Source organism: Cheilinus undulatus, linkage group 9 (assembly GCF_018320785.1).
Source record: "Cheilinus undulatus linkage group 9, ASM1832078v1, whole genome shotgun sequence".
In the NCBI taxonomy this organism is placed as follows: Eukaryota; Metazoa; Chordata; class Actinopteri; order Labriformes; family Labridae; genus Cheilinus; species Cheilinus undulatus.
The window spans coordinates 1793397-1811372 of record NC_054873.1 but is presented as its reverse complement, the minus strand read 5'-3'; the positions used below and the strand labels follow the sequence as shown (position 1 = coordinate 1811372).

The window sequence follows — 17976 nt, the reverse complement described above, 5'->3', positions numbered from 1 at the left end:
TTCACAGAACATTTTAAACATTATATTCATAACATTTCAGTTCAAACTGACATTACCCCTGAATCTTTAATTCCTCCTCCATCAAGTTTATTCCTGACTCAAGTTCTTCAAGTGAAATTTCCGTTTTTAAATATGCGCAAAAGCTATTAGCCCGGTGAAGCAAAAGAAGCGCATGCGCGTGCTGCTACTGAATCAATGCGCATGTGTGAACTCTCTGCTCTCACCACCATGAGTGCTTTTGTAAAATTAGGCCTTTCTGGCTACAGTGCTGCGTTCGATTGAACTCGGAGAAATCCGACCTCCGAATCAGAAAATTGCATAGAACGGCCCTTGAGCTCGGGACCCCGACTCAGGAATTCGGGTAGGATCCAAGCAACCCGAGTCGGGCGGAATGACGTAGCAATAGGGCGTCGCACACCGTGACAGCCATTTTCTCCACAACTCTTACTTTTATGTGTCTTCTAATTTATCGTTTGTGTCACTACAGTACAGGCCTCTGCACAGCTCGCTTTGATGCCCGTATAAGTTCAATGACGCACGCAGGATTCCCCTCACTGGTGCGTTCAAGTCATACGTACATTTCTCTTTCTCTCTCTCCCTCAAGTAGCTAATAAATCCCCCAACAGTAATTTTTGATCCTCGAAAAACTTCGGAAGCTGGAATTTCCGACCAAGTTCCGAATACATTATATAAATGATATATAATATAAAACATAGACTTACTCAGAATATTCCATCTAAATTAATGACAGTCCTACACGTAACTGCAAGGATGAATAATAATGAAATAAATGATCATGTACTATAACATTTTTTATTTCATGGATTTGTTCTTCAGTCTCATTTGAGCTTTTAATCTTTTGTCTAATAAATAAGACAAAAATATACTAAATTTTACAGTTTCAGATACATTACGTAGACAGTTGTACACTGTCATTGTGCCTCTGTTTGTATGTTGTACCCCTTCTGGTTAACTAAAAAAAAAAAGGTACAAAAATGGACCATTGATCATTTTTGACCTCATATGCACCTTTTTACCCAGAAAGAAGTACTATGAGGAAAAAAGAACCTCAAAGGAAATCATCTGTGTTTTTGTTCCTTAGGGAACATAAATGGACCCTATCCTGGATTGTTTTCCTATCTTCCATGTTCTTAAAATGAGGGATATCAGAGCGTCCTGATATTTTCTGTCTGTGGCCCTGAGTTTAAAAAGTGTGGACGCTCCTGTCATAGAAAATAAAGTGCTGTGAGACGATTGTACCCACAGAACAAACATCCAGACTGAACATCAATAATGAACCTCTGAGCAGAGACGTTTCCTAAATAATCTCTGCTGCATAAAACTGAACAAATTCATCCCAGAGAGACAAACATGGAGAAAAACGTCTGCAGAGTCATTTTATTCGGTGTATGGTCACTCCTTTATTTGATACACAAGTCCAGCCAAATGTTGAAAACCCTCTACAACCTGTTACAGTCAGTCATGATGGATTTACACCAAAATATTTGGAAAAGGCCAAATATGATCGGGGCATAACTCAGTATGTGTTTGATGAATCTTGATGAAACTCATTTGAATGATTCTGTCTAACCAGTGTGACGTACAGGAGAGATGACCAGGGGGGCGGAGTTTCTACCACCATCATTAGGACAGGGACTGAAGAATGGGTAGAGTCTCTCTCTGAAAGGGCAGCGGGTGAAGGAGTAGATCAGAGCTGCAGTATCAACGTCATAAAAGGAAACCAGACGCCCCGTATAATCCACAAACACCCCCACCTTCTCAGGACAGGACTGCAGAGAGAGACGGACTGGAGGGTCACTACGAGCTTTGTACTCATCTCCATTCCTCAACCCTATTGTCCAGTAACCATCCTCAGGAGTCAGTATGATTTGTTCCATCAAGTAGATTGATTCTTCAGCCACTCCTAAATCCCAGCAAGTCTTCCCTTTAACCTGAACCTCAAAATAAAATCTGCCTGAAGAGAAACTCTGCTGTGATAACACACAGAGAGCTGTGTCGAATCCATGATCTGTTAGGACACGTTGCTGAACATCACCATGATGAACTTGTTTTCCATCATCAGACAGGATGAGATAGGGATGTGCTGTATCAGGATCCAGAGTCAGATCCACAGCATACTGCTGAAATCTCTTCATCTCAGCCTCAGCAAACATCCTCTTCATCTGTTTCTGTATCTCTTTACTGAGTGACTCGTCCAGCTGAGTGACAGAGAGCTGCTCTATGTCAGAACTTCTCTTCTTCAGCTCAGAGATCTCCTGTTCCAGCTCTCTGATGAAGCCTTCAGCTTCTGCTTCTGCCTTCCTCTGCCTCTCATCGACCCTGTCAATAAAGTGTTTAAGGCTCCTCTCCACAGATTCAGTGAATTCCTGAAAATGAGTCTGGCTGATCTCCACAGAGTGCCTGATCTCTTCAATCTTCTGTTGTTTCCTCTGAATCATCTCCTGAATTTCAGCCTCCAGTTTCTCCAGCTTCATTCCATCATATTCTTCTCTTAGAGGAACCAAACCAAGAGAGTTTGGTCCTAGAACCATCCAGACTATGAAGACACACACTAGGAACTCCAGACAGGACGTCACGTCTTTCATCATGGTTGCTCTGAGAACGTCACAGAGAACTTCTGTCAACTTGTTTCTCTCATCTTTCTGTTCAGCTGACTGTTTGAACTGAGCAGCCATCTCTGAGACCACAGTGTTGACCTCCATGTGGGGGGCTGTATTAAAAACCTTTTCACAGGTTGGACACTGACATGGGACTCTGGGACCCCAGTGGTCAGTGATGCAGGATTTACAGAAGGTGTGTCCACATGGTGTTGTGACAGGATGGGTGAACACATCCTGACAGATGGAGCACAGGAGAAAGTCTTCTCTTAGAGGAAGGCTGTGATGAGGCATGTTTACACCCTGAGGAGAGAAGATCACACTGTTGGTATGTCGGACATAGAACCAGTGTTGGTGACATAAAAGACTTTCATCATTACAGAAACCTGCTGCATCAGTGCATTACACTGATTTCATAGGGCCCTACTCTCCTGCCCTTCCTGTCCTTCATATAGATAGATAGATAGATAGATAGATAGATAGATAGATAGATAGATAGATAGATGGACGGACGGACGGACGGATGGACGAACAGACAGACAGACAGACAGATAGATTAGGGGTGACCTGGAATAGTCAGCGATTCAACAAATCGATTCAGAGGAGTCTGATTAGACTATGAACCTCATAGTTGAATGTTGTTATGTAACCAAGATCATACCATTCTGACGACATGGGGGTGCCCACGGCTGCTAAGCCTGAGTTTCCGTTAGCCGGCATTTTCCAGTCATTGGCCGGTAAAAAAGGGCAGAAGTCCAGCAGGTAAAAAAATACAACCGGTCAAAATGTTCGGCAGAAAACATGCAAATGACCAGATAAGTAAATACTGAATACTTGCATATTATATCTTGTGTAACCTAGAAGATATATTGCCAGAATGTGTTAATATAAACTAAAAGTTACCAAATCTTACTACATCTACTTTCCTGCGGTGCTGGGGTTATCTCCTCAGACGGCAAGCACATGGCTAATTATGTATGCACGATGACATCAAAGTAAATCTATCACTCTGAGCGTGCTCAGTACTGCTGGGGACTCTGCAGGGAAAGTGGGAAAGTTTGACCAGAGCTTTGTCCTAAAACAGAATTTTAACCTCAATGAGGTTTTCCTGGTTAACCAAAGGCTTAATATCATCAGTGGTATGGAGGGATTTTATGTCGAGTAATGGAGAGGCTGAAACAAAGGGAATTGTATAGCTGAGCATCGTAAAAGCCGATGCAGCAGCAAAGAGAGGGCTACGCCGGGCAGAGTTGTAGTGGACTTAACTACCTATGACCAATCCTCAGATGAAGTTGGATTGTAGTCAACACAGAATCACATTGTTCACAATGGCATGGACCGCTTGGAGCTGATAACGAAGGCTCTGTCTCTCTTCAGAGAGGTTACAGTTGTTGTATTGTTTTGTTTATGTTATTGACTGAAGTAGGACATCTAGTGTCTAAAAGTGGTTAAAACAATGTCTTTGAGTTGTTTGGAACCTTGAGCTTGCCATAGTTATGCTGAAGTCAGTCATGAGCACGAATGTAACTTTCTTCTATCATCCTGTTGGAAAACATTTGCCTGTAAGTACTTTCTCATGTAGACTTTTTTGTATTGTTTACAAAGAGTGTTTGTGTTATGTTTCTGTGATAAAAGTTTATTGATGTATGCTAACCGCTAGCATATCAATGTAATTTCCCATATACGTTAGCTTATACAAGCTAGTGCAATGTTTTTATATCGTTTTTTGGTACATAAGGAAGATGTATAACATGCTCAATGTATTGAATAGGCATCTCTTATGAGAGAGTAACGTACATTTCTTTGTGTGTTCAGTTTTACAGTACTTCTTGAGCAAAACTTCAAGCGGAAAATCCTGAATCAGAGTTTTCTTGGGAAACTGTTATCTATCTGCTACGCTAAGACAGCTGGGGCAGAATAGTTGTATCATCATGAGGACTGATATTAGCAGCTGACAGTAAGACTCATTTTTCATTTGAAATGAAGAGTTCTAACGCAGTGTCCAGTTAAGAGAGCACTTTTGTTATGTGTTTGGATGTTTCATTGTTGTCGGTGGAGGATGGTATTTGGCTGTTGTAAGCTGCTAAGTTATAAAAGTGCCCAATGAGCTAACAGGCTAATGGTGCTGATGTGAAGCTAACTGCTAACACTTACACAAAAAAAAAAACAAGATAGATTTATGCGTTTTGCTGCTGTTAATGCAACAAAATAATATTACAGCAAATGTCTGGTAGTTGTTCTAAATGGCCAGAATTCTTGAGGACTGCTGGTCATTTTGACTGAGGATAAAAAAGTCTAGTGGAAACGCTGTTTGACTATTAGTCGACTAAAGGCAAAATCTGACGAATCAGATTCGACTATGAAGAACATTAGTCGTTGACACCCCTAAGATAGATAGATAGATAGATAGATAGATAGATAGATAGATAGATAGATAGATGGATGGATGGATGGAAAATAGGGCAAAAGGGGTAGTTAATGGCAAAATGCAGCTTTAAAGGGCGAAAAGTGGTGAAACAAATAGTGAAAAGTAGCAAAAATGGTCCAAAACTGTTGTAAAGGTGGCATGAAAACGAGAGAAAGGAGACTAAAATGGGCAAAAGGCAGTCAAGAGTGGCAAAACAGGGCAAAAAAAAAAGGAAACAAGTGCTATTTAATAGCAAAAGGTAGGGCTGGGTATTGCCACTGGTTTCCTGAATCGATTCGATTCCGATTCTGAAGGCCCCGATTCGATTTGATTCTCGGTCCGATTTGATTCGATTCGATTCGATTCAATATCGATTTACGTAGAGATATTTTAGTATAAAATCCTATGTTGCTTCTACATTTAAGAGATTCTCAGAGAACTTTAGTTGGAAATAGCACAAAGAATGTTCCAACCAGGCACATTATTAAAAATTTCAGGGTTTGCATCAAATATTGACCCTAAACTAGTAGTACTTAAATCACTATTTTACCTCCATGTGGCCCATTCTGGATATGGTCTTTTTTGTTCAGTCTGCCTCTGTCTTTCTAGTGTTTAAATCCAAAATACAGTCAGGTTTGGAGGGTCCTTCAGTGGAGCAGAGCTGCCAGGCTCCATCATGTTTGTTTTTACAGAGATAAGTCACTTATTGCAAGTCCAAGTCGAAACTCTTGTTGTTAAAGAATAAAAATCAGTAAATTTGATCAATTATTTTAAACTCATTATTTTACTAAAAACTAATACTAGTAGTAATTGTCACATTTTCAGATATAGTGCATTCAGTGTGGTGCTGTAATGTTTATCTGTCTGTGAGGTGTGTTCTGTAGACACACACCTATGCTCTTTAATTAAAAGACCCTCAGTGCTGATAAAAAGAAACATGAATCATGTTATCTATCATATTATGTACACTGTATTTTGTTGTGAATGTTAAATTATGCTAACTTGATAGAAAATCTACATGAGATGCGAGTTTGTTACTCATATCTCTCTAAGTGACTGAGCGCTCCGTCATTTCTGTGCTGTAACAGCAGGGCCGTGTGTAATTTGCGCGTGAAACGAGGAATAGGGGGTCGTAAAATTAAGCACATTGTATCGAGCGGCATAAACGGGGGTTTCACAAATCAGTCGGGGTTTGCTCCTCTTAAACGTAGCATCTCAGACGATCACTATTGTGTGTGTGAGTCTGCCCGGTCTGTAGCAGCAGCGGCTTAAGCGCTCTCCACCTGTAGAGCTACGCTGCTCACGCTGCACCGGCGGAAGTTTATGTTTGCAGCTCGTATTAATAACGCACCCAGATATCCAAGATTAGATGATTGGGCGTGAGGTTTAAACCCTGAATTAGGGTCTAAACGTTTTTAGACGCGAGTGCTGATCAACTTTCAGGCTGCGTGAGTGACGTAAGTCTGAGACTGGTAGCGACAGGAGAGGAAAAAAGGCACATATTAGAAGATCGATCTTTGGATTTCATGGATCGATATTGGATTTTTTTAAAAAGAATCGATCTGAATTGGAGAATTGATCTTTTGAACCCAGGCCTAGCAAAAGGAAGCTTAAATGGGCAAAAAGTGGCAAAAAGTGGGACAGAAGTAGCAAAAATGGGAAAAAATGTCAAAAAGGAGCGGCAAAAATGGCACAAATAAGTTTGACAGTTAAAGCTTGGGAAACAAACTCAATAATGTGATCAATTTCTTAAGACGTAAAAGAGCCATAAATCATCACAAATGAGCCACAGGTTGAGTATCACTGCTCTAGCTTGTTTCTAATTGGAGGAGCTGAGTGTGTTACAGTTGCCCCCAGTCTCCCCTAATAAGTGCAGCTATGCATATGAGATGATAAAAAGAAGCTACACAACACAGAATCTGACTCTGGTAGCTTCCCTCTCAAAGAACAGGAAGTAAACATGACATACAAAAACACATAGACCTGATTAAGAGTTAGATATGTTCACACTTTTGTTGGTATTATTTCTAGTTATCCCACATTTTCATCACTATCCTATCATGAGGCTGTTTAATTTTTATTTAATGTATTATCCTCGTTTTTTATCAAGCCTAGACAGATTGCTAACAAAAACTCTAATAAACCATGTCTGTGTTTTAGGAGGCTTTATGGCTATTCTTCTCTGGTCAACAGAAAAAAAGCTTGATTCAATAATTTATACAGAAAACTAAAATACCGTATTAAATTACACTGTACACCGTTCAAAGCATGAACTTAAGCTTTAACATGACATTAAACGGTTTTAAATCTCTATGATTCCCTCGTCTTTTCTTTACATGTGAATTCCTGAGTAAACTTACAATCATTGATGTGCTAGCATGTATTTTATCCACCTGAGCGTTAGCTAATAAACTGTCAACACTTATCCTGATACAAACTCTTTTAGCCAGCTTAGCAGACAGGCATCTTCATGTTTGTTACATTTTCCACACAAACAAAAACACTTTTTTTCCATGACAATTCTCTTTTTACAACAATAAAGTCTGACTTACGGAGAAATCAACTCCCAGGATCAACGACAGGGTGGTCTGCATAAAACAGCAGATACCTGTGAGGCTGCTCTGCAGGTGTATGATTATTGCTCTTCATGAAAAGTGAAACTAAACCAGAGGAAAATGAAACTTAAGGAAACACAAGTACTAACTAAAGCTGCCCACTAGGGGGCAGTAGATGCAAACAGACCTCATCACACATCCTCAGCTCTTCTGATGACGATAAACTGCTAACACAGGTGTCAAAGTCAAGGCCCGGGGCCCAAATCTGGCCTGTAGAATGATTATATCCGGCCCACCAGATCCTATCATATTTGTACTCTAACTGGCCCACCAGTCTGAGGTCTGCAGATTTCCTCCAGTATAAAAATGTAAACTTTAACTTGATAATTTAAAATATCCTCATTAAACCATAAAAATCTGAAAAAATAAAGAGTAAGAAAAATTTGATAAAAAGTAAAGAATGTGGGGACAGAAATTAATTTGTGTTTTATTTCATATTTTTAAATTTGCATCTAAAGATTACGACTCAAACTTATGATTTTGACTCTTCATTTCATATTCTGACCTTTTCAACTTGTAATTTGGACTTTATATGTCACATTTTTATCTTTAGATTCCCAATTTTAAATTTTAAGTCATATTTTGATCTTTTCAACTCCTTACTTTGGCTCTTTAATCACATTTGACTTTAGAAACACAATTTCAATTTTTTTTCTCATATTTCAACATTTCAAATGAATAATTTTTACTTTTTATATTATATTTTGACCTTTTACAGTCCCAGCTTTGAATTTAAGTCATATTTGTAAGTTTTTAAGTCGTCATTTTGGATTCTAGCTCATATTTTGACATTTCTAATTCCTCATTTTTGGCTTTTTAAATCCCATATTTTGACCTATCAGACTCACATTTTAAAATTCTGTGACATGATTGACTCTTCAACTCATGATTTCAAATTTGATCTCATATTTTCACCTTTCAAACTTATTTCAACTTTGTCCTCATAAACTTGCTCTTTAACAACATTATTTTTCTATTTTTAATATCATTCTCTTTTTGAGTTTCTAAATGATTTATCATCAGTGCTGTTTCTTTTCCTTATTTTATTTCTGGTAAAAATGTGGTTGACAGTTATGGTTAAATGTTGACCCTGATAGGCCCTCAGGTTAGACCAGAATCCTGAATCCTGAATCCAGCCCCTGGTGGGACTGAGTTTGACACCCCTGGTCTAGAATATACAATGCAGTGTACTCACAGATGTTGGTGGATAACTCCTCTGTGTTGTAGAGAGGGGCGATATCAATGTGTTTTCATTCAATACGATACCAATACTTTTGATGTAATTTTATCAATAATAATAATGACACAGATACTTTTAAAGAAAGAATAAAATATTGGACTTGCAAACTTTCAAGATCCACATCTCAGGCAAATAAAAGGGCGTATGCAGGTCATTTAGAAATTTATTCAGGGAGAAATTTCAATTAAATTAAAATGTTTTGCAAGCAGGTAAAAATAAAATAGATGAGATATAATCAGCACAAACTTGTATATAGAATTAAAATATCTGGAGCATAAAAATGCCTTAAAAATTGCTTTTCATTTTAAAAAAAATCAGATAGACGGGCTAAATTAGCCACCTATGGCCACGAGTTTCAAGCAAAAATGTAAGAAATACAAGTCAACAAAGATTTTCATAGAAATATTTCTCTTTTTATGTTTCTACAACTTGGTCTCCTGAAATCTTTGGCGCCCCCCTGTGGGTGCCCAGACCTCAGGTTGGGAACCACTGATTCAGCATAAGGTTAGGAAACAGACATCAGAAAATGACACATGAAAGTTATTTGATTTTTGGTTCAACACTGACAAATAGAAAACCGAAATATTTGATGATTTCTGCACAAATGACAGGAAGCTGTAATCAAAGAGGGCGGGGCAAATGAAAAATCCTTAACAATGATTGGCTGGTTGCCTTTTTAGACCTAATAGGAATCTTCTTAAAAACATTCACTCACCATCTATCCTGACCTATCCTGGATTGTTTTTCTAACTTTAATGCTCTTAAATGAGAGACATCAGAGCGTCCTGATATTTTCTGTCTGTGGCCCTGAGTTAAAAAAGTGTGGACGCTCCTGTCATAGAAAATAAAGTGCTGTGAGACGATTGTACCCACAGAACAAACATCTAGACTGAACATCAATAATCTCTGCTACGTTCTGGAGAAATAAAACTGAACAAATTTATCCCAGAGAAACAAACATGGAGGAAAACGTCTGCAGTCATTTTATTTGGTGTACAGTCACTCCTTTATTTTACAGCTTTTGAAAATGAGTCTGAGATACAAAAGGAGAACACTCACACCAAAAATAAGAGCACAGGAACCATAAATGATCAGTGGACTGGAATTCAGGAGAGATAAAGCTGTTTTTGAAAGGCCGTGTCCCCCACACCATCAGATCGGTTTAAAATTTGATACACAAGTCCAGCCAAATGTTAAAAACCCTCTACAACCTGTTACTGTCAGCCATGATGGATTTACACCAAAATATTTAGAAAAGGCCAAAAAATGAACATAACTCAGCATGTGTTTGATAAATGTTGATGAAACTCATTTGAATGATTCTTTCTAACCTGTGTGACGTACAGGAGAGATGACCAGGGGGGCAGAGTTTCTACCACGATAATTACGGCAGGGACCGAAGTATGGGTAGAGTTTCTCTGTGAAGGAGTAGCGGGTGAAGGAGTAGATCAGAGCTGCAGTATCAACGTCATAAAAGGAGACCAGACCCTCCTCATAATCCACAAACACCCCCACCTTCTCAGGACCAGACTGCAGAGAGAGACGGACTGGAGGGTCACTACGAGCTTTATACTCGTTTCCGTTCCTCAACCAAATCGTCCAGAAACCGTTCTGAGGAGACACTGTGATCACTCCCTTCCTGTTGATCGATTCTTCAGCCACTCCTAAAGTCCAGCAAGTCTTCCCTTTAACCTGAACCTCAAAATAAAATCTGCCTGAAGAGAAACTCTGCTGTGATAACACACAGACAGTTTTGTCGAATCCATGAATTTTTTGGACTCGTTGCTTTACACCACCATGATGAACTTGTTTTCCATCATCAGACAGGATGAGATAGGGATGTGCTGTATCAGGATCCAGAGTCAGACCCACAGCGTACTGTTGAAGTCTCTTCAGCGCAGCTTCAGCGAGACTCCTCTTCATCTGTTTCTGTATCTCTTTACTGATGAACTCCTGCTGAGTGACAGAGAGCTGCTCTATCTCAGAACTTCTCTTCTTCAGCTCAGAGATCGCCTGTTGCATCTCTCTGATGAAGCCTTCAGCCTCCAGTTTCTCCAGCTTCATTCCTTCATATTCTTCTTCCAGAGAAACCAACCCAAGAGTGTTTGGTCCTAGAACCATCCAGACTATGAAGACACACAGCAGACAGGCCAGACAGGACGTCACAGCCTTCATCATGGTTCCTCTGAGGATGTCATGGAGAACCTCTCCTGGTTTGGCGGCTTGGTTCTCTGGGTTGTTGCAGTCAACTTTCTGTGCAGCTGACTGTTTGAACTGAGCAGCCATCTCTGAGACCACAGTGCTGACCTCCATGTACGGGGCTAAAGTAAAAACCTTTCTGCAGGTTGGACACTGACATGGGACTCTGGGACCCCAGTGGTCAGTGATGCAGGATTTACAGAAGGTGTGTCCACATGGTGTTGTGACAGGATCTGTGAACACATCCTGACAGATGGAGCACAGGAGAAAGTCTTCTCTTAGAGGAAGGCTGTGATGAGGCATGTTTACACCCTGAGGAGAGAAGATCACACTGTTGGTATGTTGGTATGACTCAGACAGACAGATCTTTACATGAGGGAAAAGCAAGGTAGCAGCTTACAAACACGAGACGTCTCCTACGTTTGAGCACACCCCAGCATAATTTGCACAAACTTCTAACAGAAGAATCAGAATCAGCTTTATTGGCCAAGTATGTGTGCACCTACAAGGAATCTGACTCCGGTAACTTTTGCTCTCTTGTACAAAAACCACAGAACTTAAATAAGCGTGAAACAAAGATATATACATCTGTACAACATAAACTAGGCTTAGAAGAAGTGAAAAATGTACCAAATCAAAAATCCTACTTCTATAATTACAAACTGTACAATAACCAAAAGTTGAAAATAAAATTAAAGACAAAACATTACAAATCTTTGCAGATGAACACAAATGAGCCCGTGTACAATTTAAAGCAAAAATATAATTTGGTCTGTTTAAGAAGAAAACTGTGCTAAAGGTCACAGCTGCATAGCACCGTTTACAAAACAAGAAATATGATTCTAATACGGACCAGGCAAACGTGTGACAACTTTGTTTCTGTTATTGTGTATATACAGGTCTGTGTGTGTTAATAGTGTGGTTGGGAGATGTGTAAGAGTGCAAGAATGCTGACTCGACATAATCAGAAGTAAAACATATGTCAGGGTGTGGGCAGCCTTACATGAGATTAGACCAGGGGTGTCAAACTCAAGGCCTGGGGGCCAAATGTGGCCTGTGGTAGAGTTATACCTGGCCTGCAAGATCATGTCATATAATTATTATAAAGGTCCCCCCAGTATGAGGCCTGTAGATTTCCTCCAGTATAAAAACATAAATTTAACCTTGTTGGTTATATTTTCTAGTTAAATCATCAACATCTGAAAAAATAAAGAAGAAAATAATTAAATAAAAAGTTACAAATGTGGGAAAATAAAAGTAATTTGTGTTTTCTTTTCATATTTTCAATTTTGCATCTTACAATTATGACTTAATCTTATGATTTTGACTTTTCATTTCATATTTTAACCTTTTAGAATAACATTTTTGAATTTTAAGTCATATTTTGGCCTTTGAAACTCACAATTTAGTATGTTATCTCACATTTTGACCTTTTAAATATATTATTTTGGCTTTAATCTCTTATTTATTGCCTTTTTAAGTCATAATTTCAGATTGTATCTCTTATTTTTACCTTTTAAACTCATGGATTCAGATTGTATCTCTTATTTTTGCCTTTTAAACTCATGATTTTTAATTTTATCTCTTATTTTTGCCTTTTAAACTCATGATTTTTAATTTTATCTCTTATTTTTACCTTTTAAACTCATGATTTTTAATTTTATCTCTTATTTCAACCTAAAAAAAACTTGTGATTTCGAATTAGTCAGATATTTGCCTTTTGACCTTTTTTAATCTCAAAATCATGTATCATTGATGATTTTTTTTCCCGTATTTCATTACTGGTGAAAATCAGACAGTTCATGGCTGAATGTTGACCCTGTTGCTCTCAGGTTAGACTAAAATTCAGAGTGTGAATTGCTGCTGTGATTCGGTTTGACACCCCTGGATTAGACCGTTTGACAGTCATTAGTTTAACATGTGTATATGAGGGGAGGGAGCCGTCTTACAGTATCTGAGTTACAGTGAAAATATTCATTACTACAGGACACAGATTAAACCAGTAATTAGAACGTAATAGGTTAATTGGTGTAAATATGTGTATGAGATGATGGAGTCCTGGGGATGAAAGAAGGAATCTGACTCTGGTTAACTTTCCTCTCAGAGAACAGGAAGTAAACATGACAAACAAAAACACGTAGACTTGCAGAGTTTAAACATTAACAGTTAGATATGTTCACACTTTTGTTGGTATTATTTCTAGTTATCCCAAATCAACACACATTTTCATCACTATCCTATCATGAGGCTGTTTATTTTTTAATGTATTATCCTCGTTTCTTTAGCCAGCCTAGACAGATAGAGAACAGAAACTCTAATAAAACATGTCTGTGTTGAAGGAGGCTTTACCGGTTATTCTTCTCTGGCCAACAGAAAAATACAAGACGAAGCCTGATTCAGTAAACTGCAGAGATTACACTTAAATTACTCTGTACATCTTTAAAAGCATAAACTGTTCAATAACTTCAGCTTTACCATGAAATTAAACTGTTTTAAATCTATGAATCCCTCGTCTCTTCTTTACATGTGAGTTCCTGTGTGAACTTAGAATCAATGATGTGCTAGCATGTATTTTCTCTAACTTTAGCTGATAAACTGTAAACACTTATGCTGATACAGGCCACGATACAAACTCTGTTTTAAAGCTCAGCAGACAGGCATCTTCATGTTTGTTACATTTTCCACACAAACAAAACAAAAACACTTTTTTCATGACAATTCTCTTTTCAACAACAATAAAGTCTGACTTACGGAGAAATCAACGACAGGGTGAAGCAGCAACATGATAACGTGTCTTTGAGAAAAGTGAAACTAAACCAGAGCAAAATGAAACTTAAAAAAAACACAAGTACTAACTAAAGGCGTCCACTAGGGGGCAGTAAATGCAAACAGACCTCATCACACATCCTCAGCTCTTCTGATGACGGTAGACTGCTAGAATATGGAGGGAGGTGTACTCACAGATGCTGCTGGATAACTCCTCTGTGTTAATCTGAAATTCATTCATGAAGAGTGTTAGCTCTGCCTGAGCTCGATCAAAGGTTCAGCTTTATCTGTGGGCCTTAAACTAGACCACTCCTCCTCCTCTATATAACAGGGACAAAATGCACCTCTGTAGTTCAGTATTGTTTGTTATAATTAGACAGAATTACCTGGCATTTAACCGTTCTGTATCAGCCTAGGTGAAACTCCTTGATCCAAGGGTGTCAAACTCAAGGCCCGGGGGCCAAATCCGGCCCGTGGTACAGTTATACCTGGCCCACCAGATCATATGGTATTTGTATGAGAACTGGCCCACCAGTATGAGGTCTGCAGATTTACTCCAGTATAAAAATGTAAACTAAACCTTGATTATTTATAATATCCTTGCTGAGTTATAGAAATCAGAAAAAGTAAACAGGAAAAATAGTTTGATAAAAAGTCACAAATGTGGGAGAAATTTATGTTTTCTTTATATTTTCAATTTTGCATCTCACAGTTATGACTAAAAGTTACGGTTTTGACTTTTTATTTCATATTTTAGCCTTTACATCTCATAACATTGACTTTTATCTCATATTTTTACCTTTCAGATTAATAATTTAAAATTTCACATCCTATTTTGACCTTTCAAAGTCATGATTTTGACTTTTATCTCATGTTTTGACCTTTTCCAACTCTTAACTTTGACTTTTATTCAGGTTTTAACCTTTTAAAGTCATGAATTTGAATTTTATTTCATATTTTAACCTTTAAAACTCATGATTTTGACTTTTATCTCATATTTTTACCTTTCAGATTAATCATTTTAAATTTTAAATCCTATTTTGACCCTTTGAACTCATGATTCCAGATTTTATCTCATGTTTTGACCTTTTTCAACTCTTAACTTTGAATTTTATCTGTTTTTTTACCTTTAAAACTCATGACTATTAATTTTATTTCATATTTTGAAATTTTAAACTCATGATTTCAATGTTTATCTCATATTTTGATTGTTAAATGTCATGATTTTGAATTTTTTTCTGTTTCGCTGACCATTTCAACTCCTGATTTTGACTTTTATTTTGTTTTCTACCTTTAAAAGTCATGAATTTGAATTTCATTTCATATTTTGACCTTTGAAAGTCATGATTATGACTTTAATCTCATTTTTGATTGTTAAAAATCATGGTTTTTAATATTCTAACTCATATTTTGCCTTTTAAAATCATTATTTTGATTTTAAATGTCAAGTTTTTAACCTTTAAAACTTATCAGCTTGACTTTTTATCTCAGATTTTGAGTTTCTGACTTACCATGTAGAATCATTTAGGTTCACTCTCAGTGGTTAGATGTTGACCCTGTTTGACCCTCAGGTTGGACTCAAATCCAGAATCCGGCCCCTGCTGTGACTGAGTTTGTTGTTTGCCGCCCGTCCTTCCTTTGTTTTCTTCTTCGTTGGTCATTAGTAGATATCCTTGTCGCCCCTCCCATCCCTCCTTCTGATGAATCCCTGTGGGAGAGGTGGGTGTCCGTTGTTTTGTCCAAGGTTATATCTGTTTCCATCCTGATGTTAAACGTCACATCTTGTACATATTTTTAACCCTAACAATGTCCTGACATACTTTTCTACCTGTTGATGTGTTTATGTGCTTTATATTTCTTGTATAATCACTGTTATAGAAGTCTGGATGTTTGTTAACAGCAGGTTAAGTTAGCTCACATACAGCTAACTTATGTTTACGTTATTTTAAGCTAATACTGTGTTTTTATTCTGTGTAGGATCTGGAGCTGTGGGGTTCATGGGAGTTTTGTGTCTTATTATCTCTGTCAGGTATGCACTGTTCATTTTATAAAATGTTTATTTTATTCCATGTCGCTCTTTTGAATGAATCTCTGTGGGAGAGGATGAGCTGTGGAGGTTGTTAGAGATGCAGATATTAGCGAAAAAAGGACCAATATCAGTATTGGCAGATATCAACATTTTAGCCGATATTTACTTGACATCAAATATTTTGGCCGTGCATATCAGCAGATATCAGCTGTAAATCTGTCCATTTATACGGATAAATGAGTGGAGTTTTAGGGTGAACTAACAGACCTGTGAAAGTTCAGATCTTTTTCTTTATTCATCCTCATTCTTTAAACTTTAACCCCCAAAAGCCTGTTGTGTCATATTTGATATGATACCTCTCTCTAATCAATATGATCATAAATTACTAAAAAAAAAAGAAAAACTTTCTGAATACAATCTGATAAATGATGAAAATGCCCTCAAGTGGATTATCAGGTACCAAAAACATTTAATGTACCAAATAAGAGACAAAAAATATATATGTTGAATTTGATGGAAAATTAGATTTTTTTAGATTTCAATAGAAAGTGAAACAAACATTTCAGTTCCAAAAAATGAGAATTTTCTGGCTATAATTTGTGTTTCCAGGCGTTAATGGGTTAAAGTGTGTTTAAAGAAAAAATAGTTCGGCTCTTTTTCATCCTCAAACCTAAAATTGTGTTAAAAGGATTGAATTTTAGTCATGTTAAACATATTTAAATATTGGTATGAGCTAAAATGAATGTAAAATGTATATTTTATTCCATGCCCCCCTTTTGAATGAATCCCTGTGGGAGAGGATCTGGAGCGGGCTGGGAAGTTTATGGGAGTTTTTGTCTTTTGTTGTCTCTGCCGGACAGTAAAAGTGGTCAAAGAGAGAATTCCAGTCTCCTTCATAATGCAGATATTTCCAGCGGTTATATGGACCACAGTAAACACAGCAGACTGAGCAGGGACAACGACTCGTGAGTGAACCAAAATGACCCTTTATGTTAACCTTTATTTATTGTCTTTCTGTGTTCTTTTTGAAAATGCTGTTCAGAACGTCAGTTTTATAATTACATGTTTAAACAGGTTAGCCTGTATCTGTGCCTCTACCTGTGCTGTTTTAGACCTATGCTGAATTTACGTGAATATTTCCTACAGACTGCCGTGTCTGTTTTGTTTTTAAAGACAAGTTTGGGGTCTTTCTATGACTCTATGTGGTTCAGCTGTGGTGCTGACTGGACAGCACACCTGGCCTGTTCACCTGTTCAGCACCTGTCAGTCAGCTGTCACTGTCTGCCTGTCAGCACACGGCGCTGTCCGCGGTGCTGAAATATTTGATCTGGAACCTTTTTCCTCTTATTATCCTTCTGTTGTTGTTCATCAGAACAAACGTCCAGGTGAAGTGGCTTTATTGGATGTTTTATCAGACATAAGTCCTGTTTGGGATTACCTCTGGGGATTTGTAGCCATCATGTAGGCTGGGGGTGTCCAAACTTTTTCCACTGAAGGCCACATACTGAAATAAATAAGAATAGTGGGGCTGTTTTCATATACCAAACCTTGAGGAAATTAAAGTTAGTAAAACCCATCTGATATGGGTTAAGACAAACAAACATGGAGGAAAACGTCTGCAGTCATTTTATTCAGTGTACAGTCACTCCTTGATTTTACAGCTTTTTAAAAAGAGTCTGAGATACAAAAGGAGAACACTCACACCAAAAATAAGAGCACAGGAACCATAAATGATCAGTGGACTGGAATTCAGGAGAGATAAAGCTGTTTTTGAAAGGCCATGTCCCCCACACCATCAGATCGGTTTAAAATTTGATACACAAGTCCAGCCAAATGTTAAAAACCCTCTACAACCTGTTACTGTCAGCCATGATGGATTTACACCAACACACCCAAAATATTTTATAAAATGAGCAGAGCATAACTCAGCATGTGTTTGATAAATGTTGATGAAACTAACTTTAATAATTCTTTCTAACCAGTGTGGCGTACAGGAGAGATGACCAGGGGGGCGGAGTTTCTACCATCGTCATTATTGCAGGGACTGAAGAATGCGTAGAGTTTCTCTGTGAAGGAGCAGCCAGTAAAGGAGTAGATCAGAG

General features: G+C 38.0%; 3 protein-coding genes across 3 annotated transcripts in view; all 3 read right to left on the bottom strand.

Moving 5' to 3' along the window:
• Window positions 1-143, bottom strand: part of itga11b (integrin, alpha 11b) — a 73436-nt gene extending 73293 nt beyond the window's left edge. The window contains exon 1 of the mRNA XM_041796678.1: window positions 57-143. The gene's annotated coding sequence lies outside the window, so the exon portion shown is untranslated. The remainder of the gene's footprint in view (window positions 1-56) is intronic.
• A 1264-nt stretch (window positions 144-1407) lies between these two features.
• Window positions 1408-7660, bottom strand: LOC121515734 (E3 ubiquitin-protein ligase TRIM21-like). The gene is made up of 2 exons (XM_041796682.1): window positions 7578-7660; window positions 1408-2921 (listed from the first exon to the last, which is right to left on the bottom strand). Exons 1-2 carry the CDS (start codon window positions 7617-7619, stop codon window positions 1587-1589), a joined length of 1377 nt encoding a protein of 458 aa, XP_041652616.1. The 5' UTR covers window positions 7620-7660; the 3' UTR covers window positions 1408-1586.
• A 1370-nt stretch (window positions 7661-9030) lies between these two features.
• On the bottom strand, window positions 9031-13879 carry LOC121515736 (E3 ubiquitin-protein ligase TRIM21-like). The gene is made up of 2 exons (XM_041796685.1): window positions 13831-13879; window positions 9031-11391 (listed from the first exon to the last, which is right to left on the bottom strand). Exons 1-2 carry the CDS (start codon window positions 13861-13863, stop codon window positions 10207-10209), a joined length of 1218 nt encoding a protein of 405 aa, XP_041652619.1. The 5' UTR covers window positions 13864-13879; the 3' UTR covers window positions 9031-10206.
• Between the last annotated feature and the right edge of the window lie 4097 nt (window positions 13880-17976).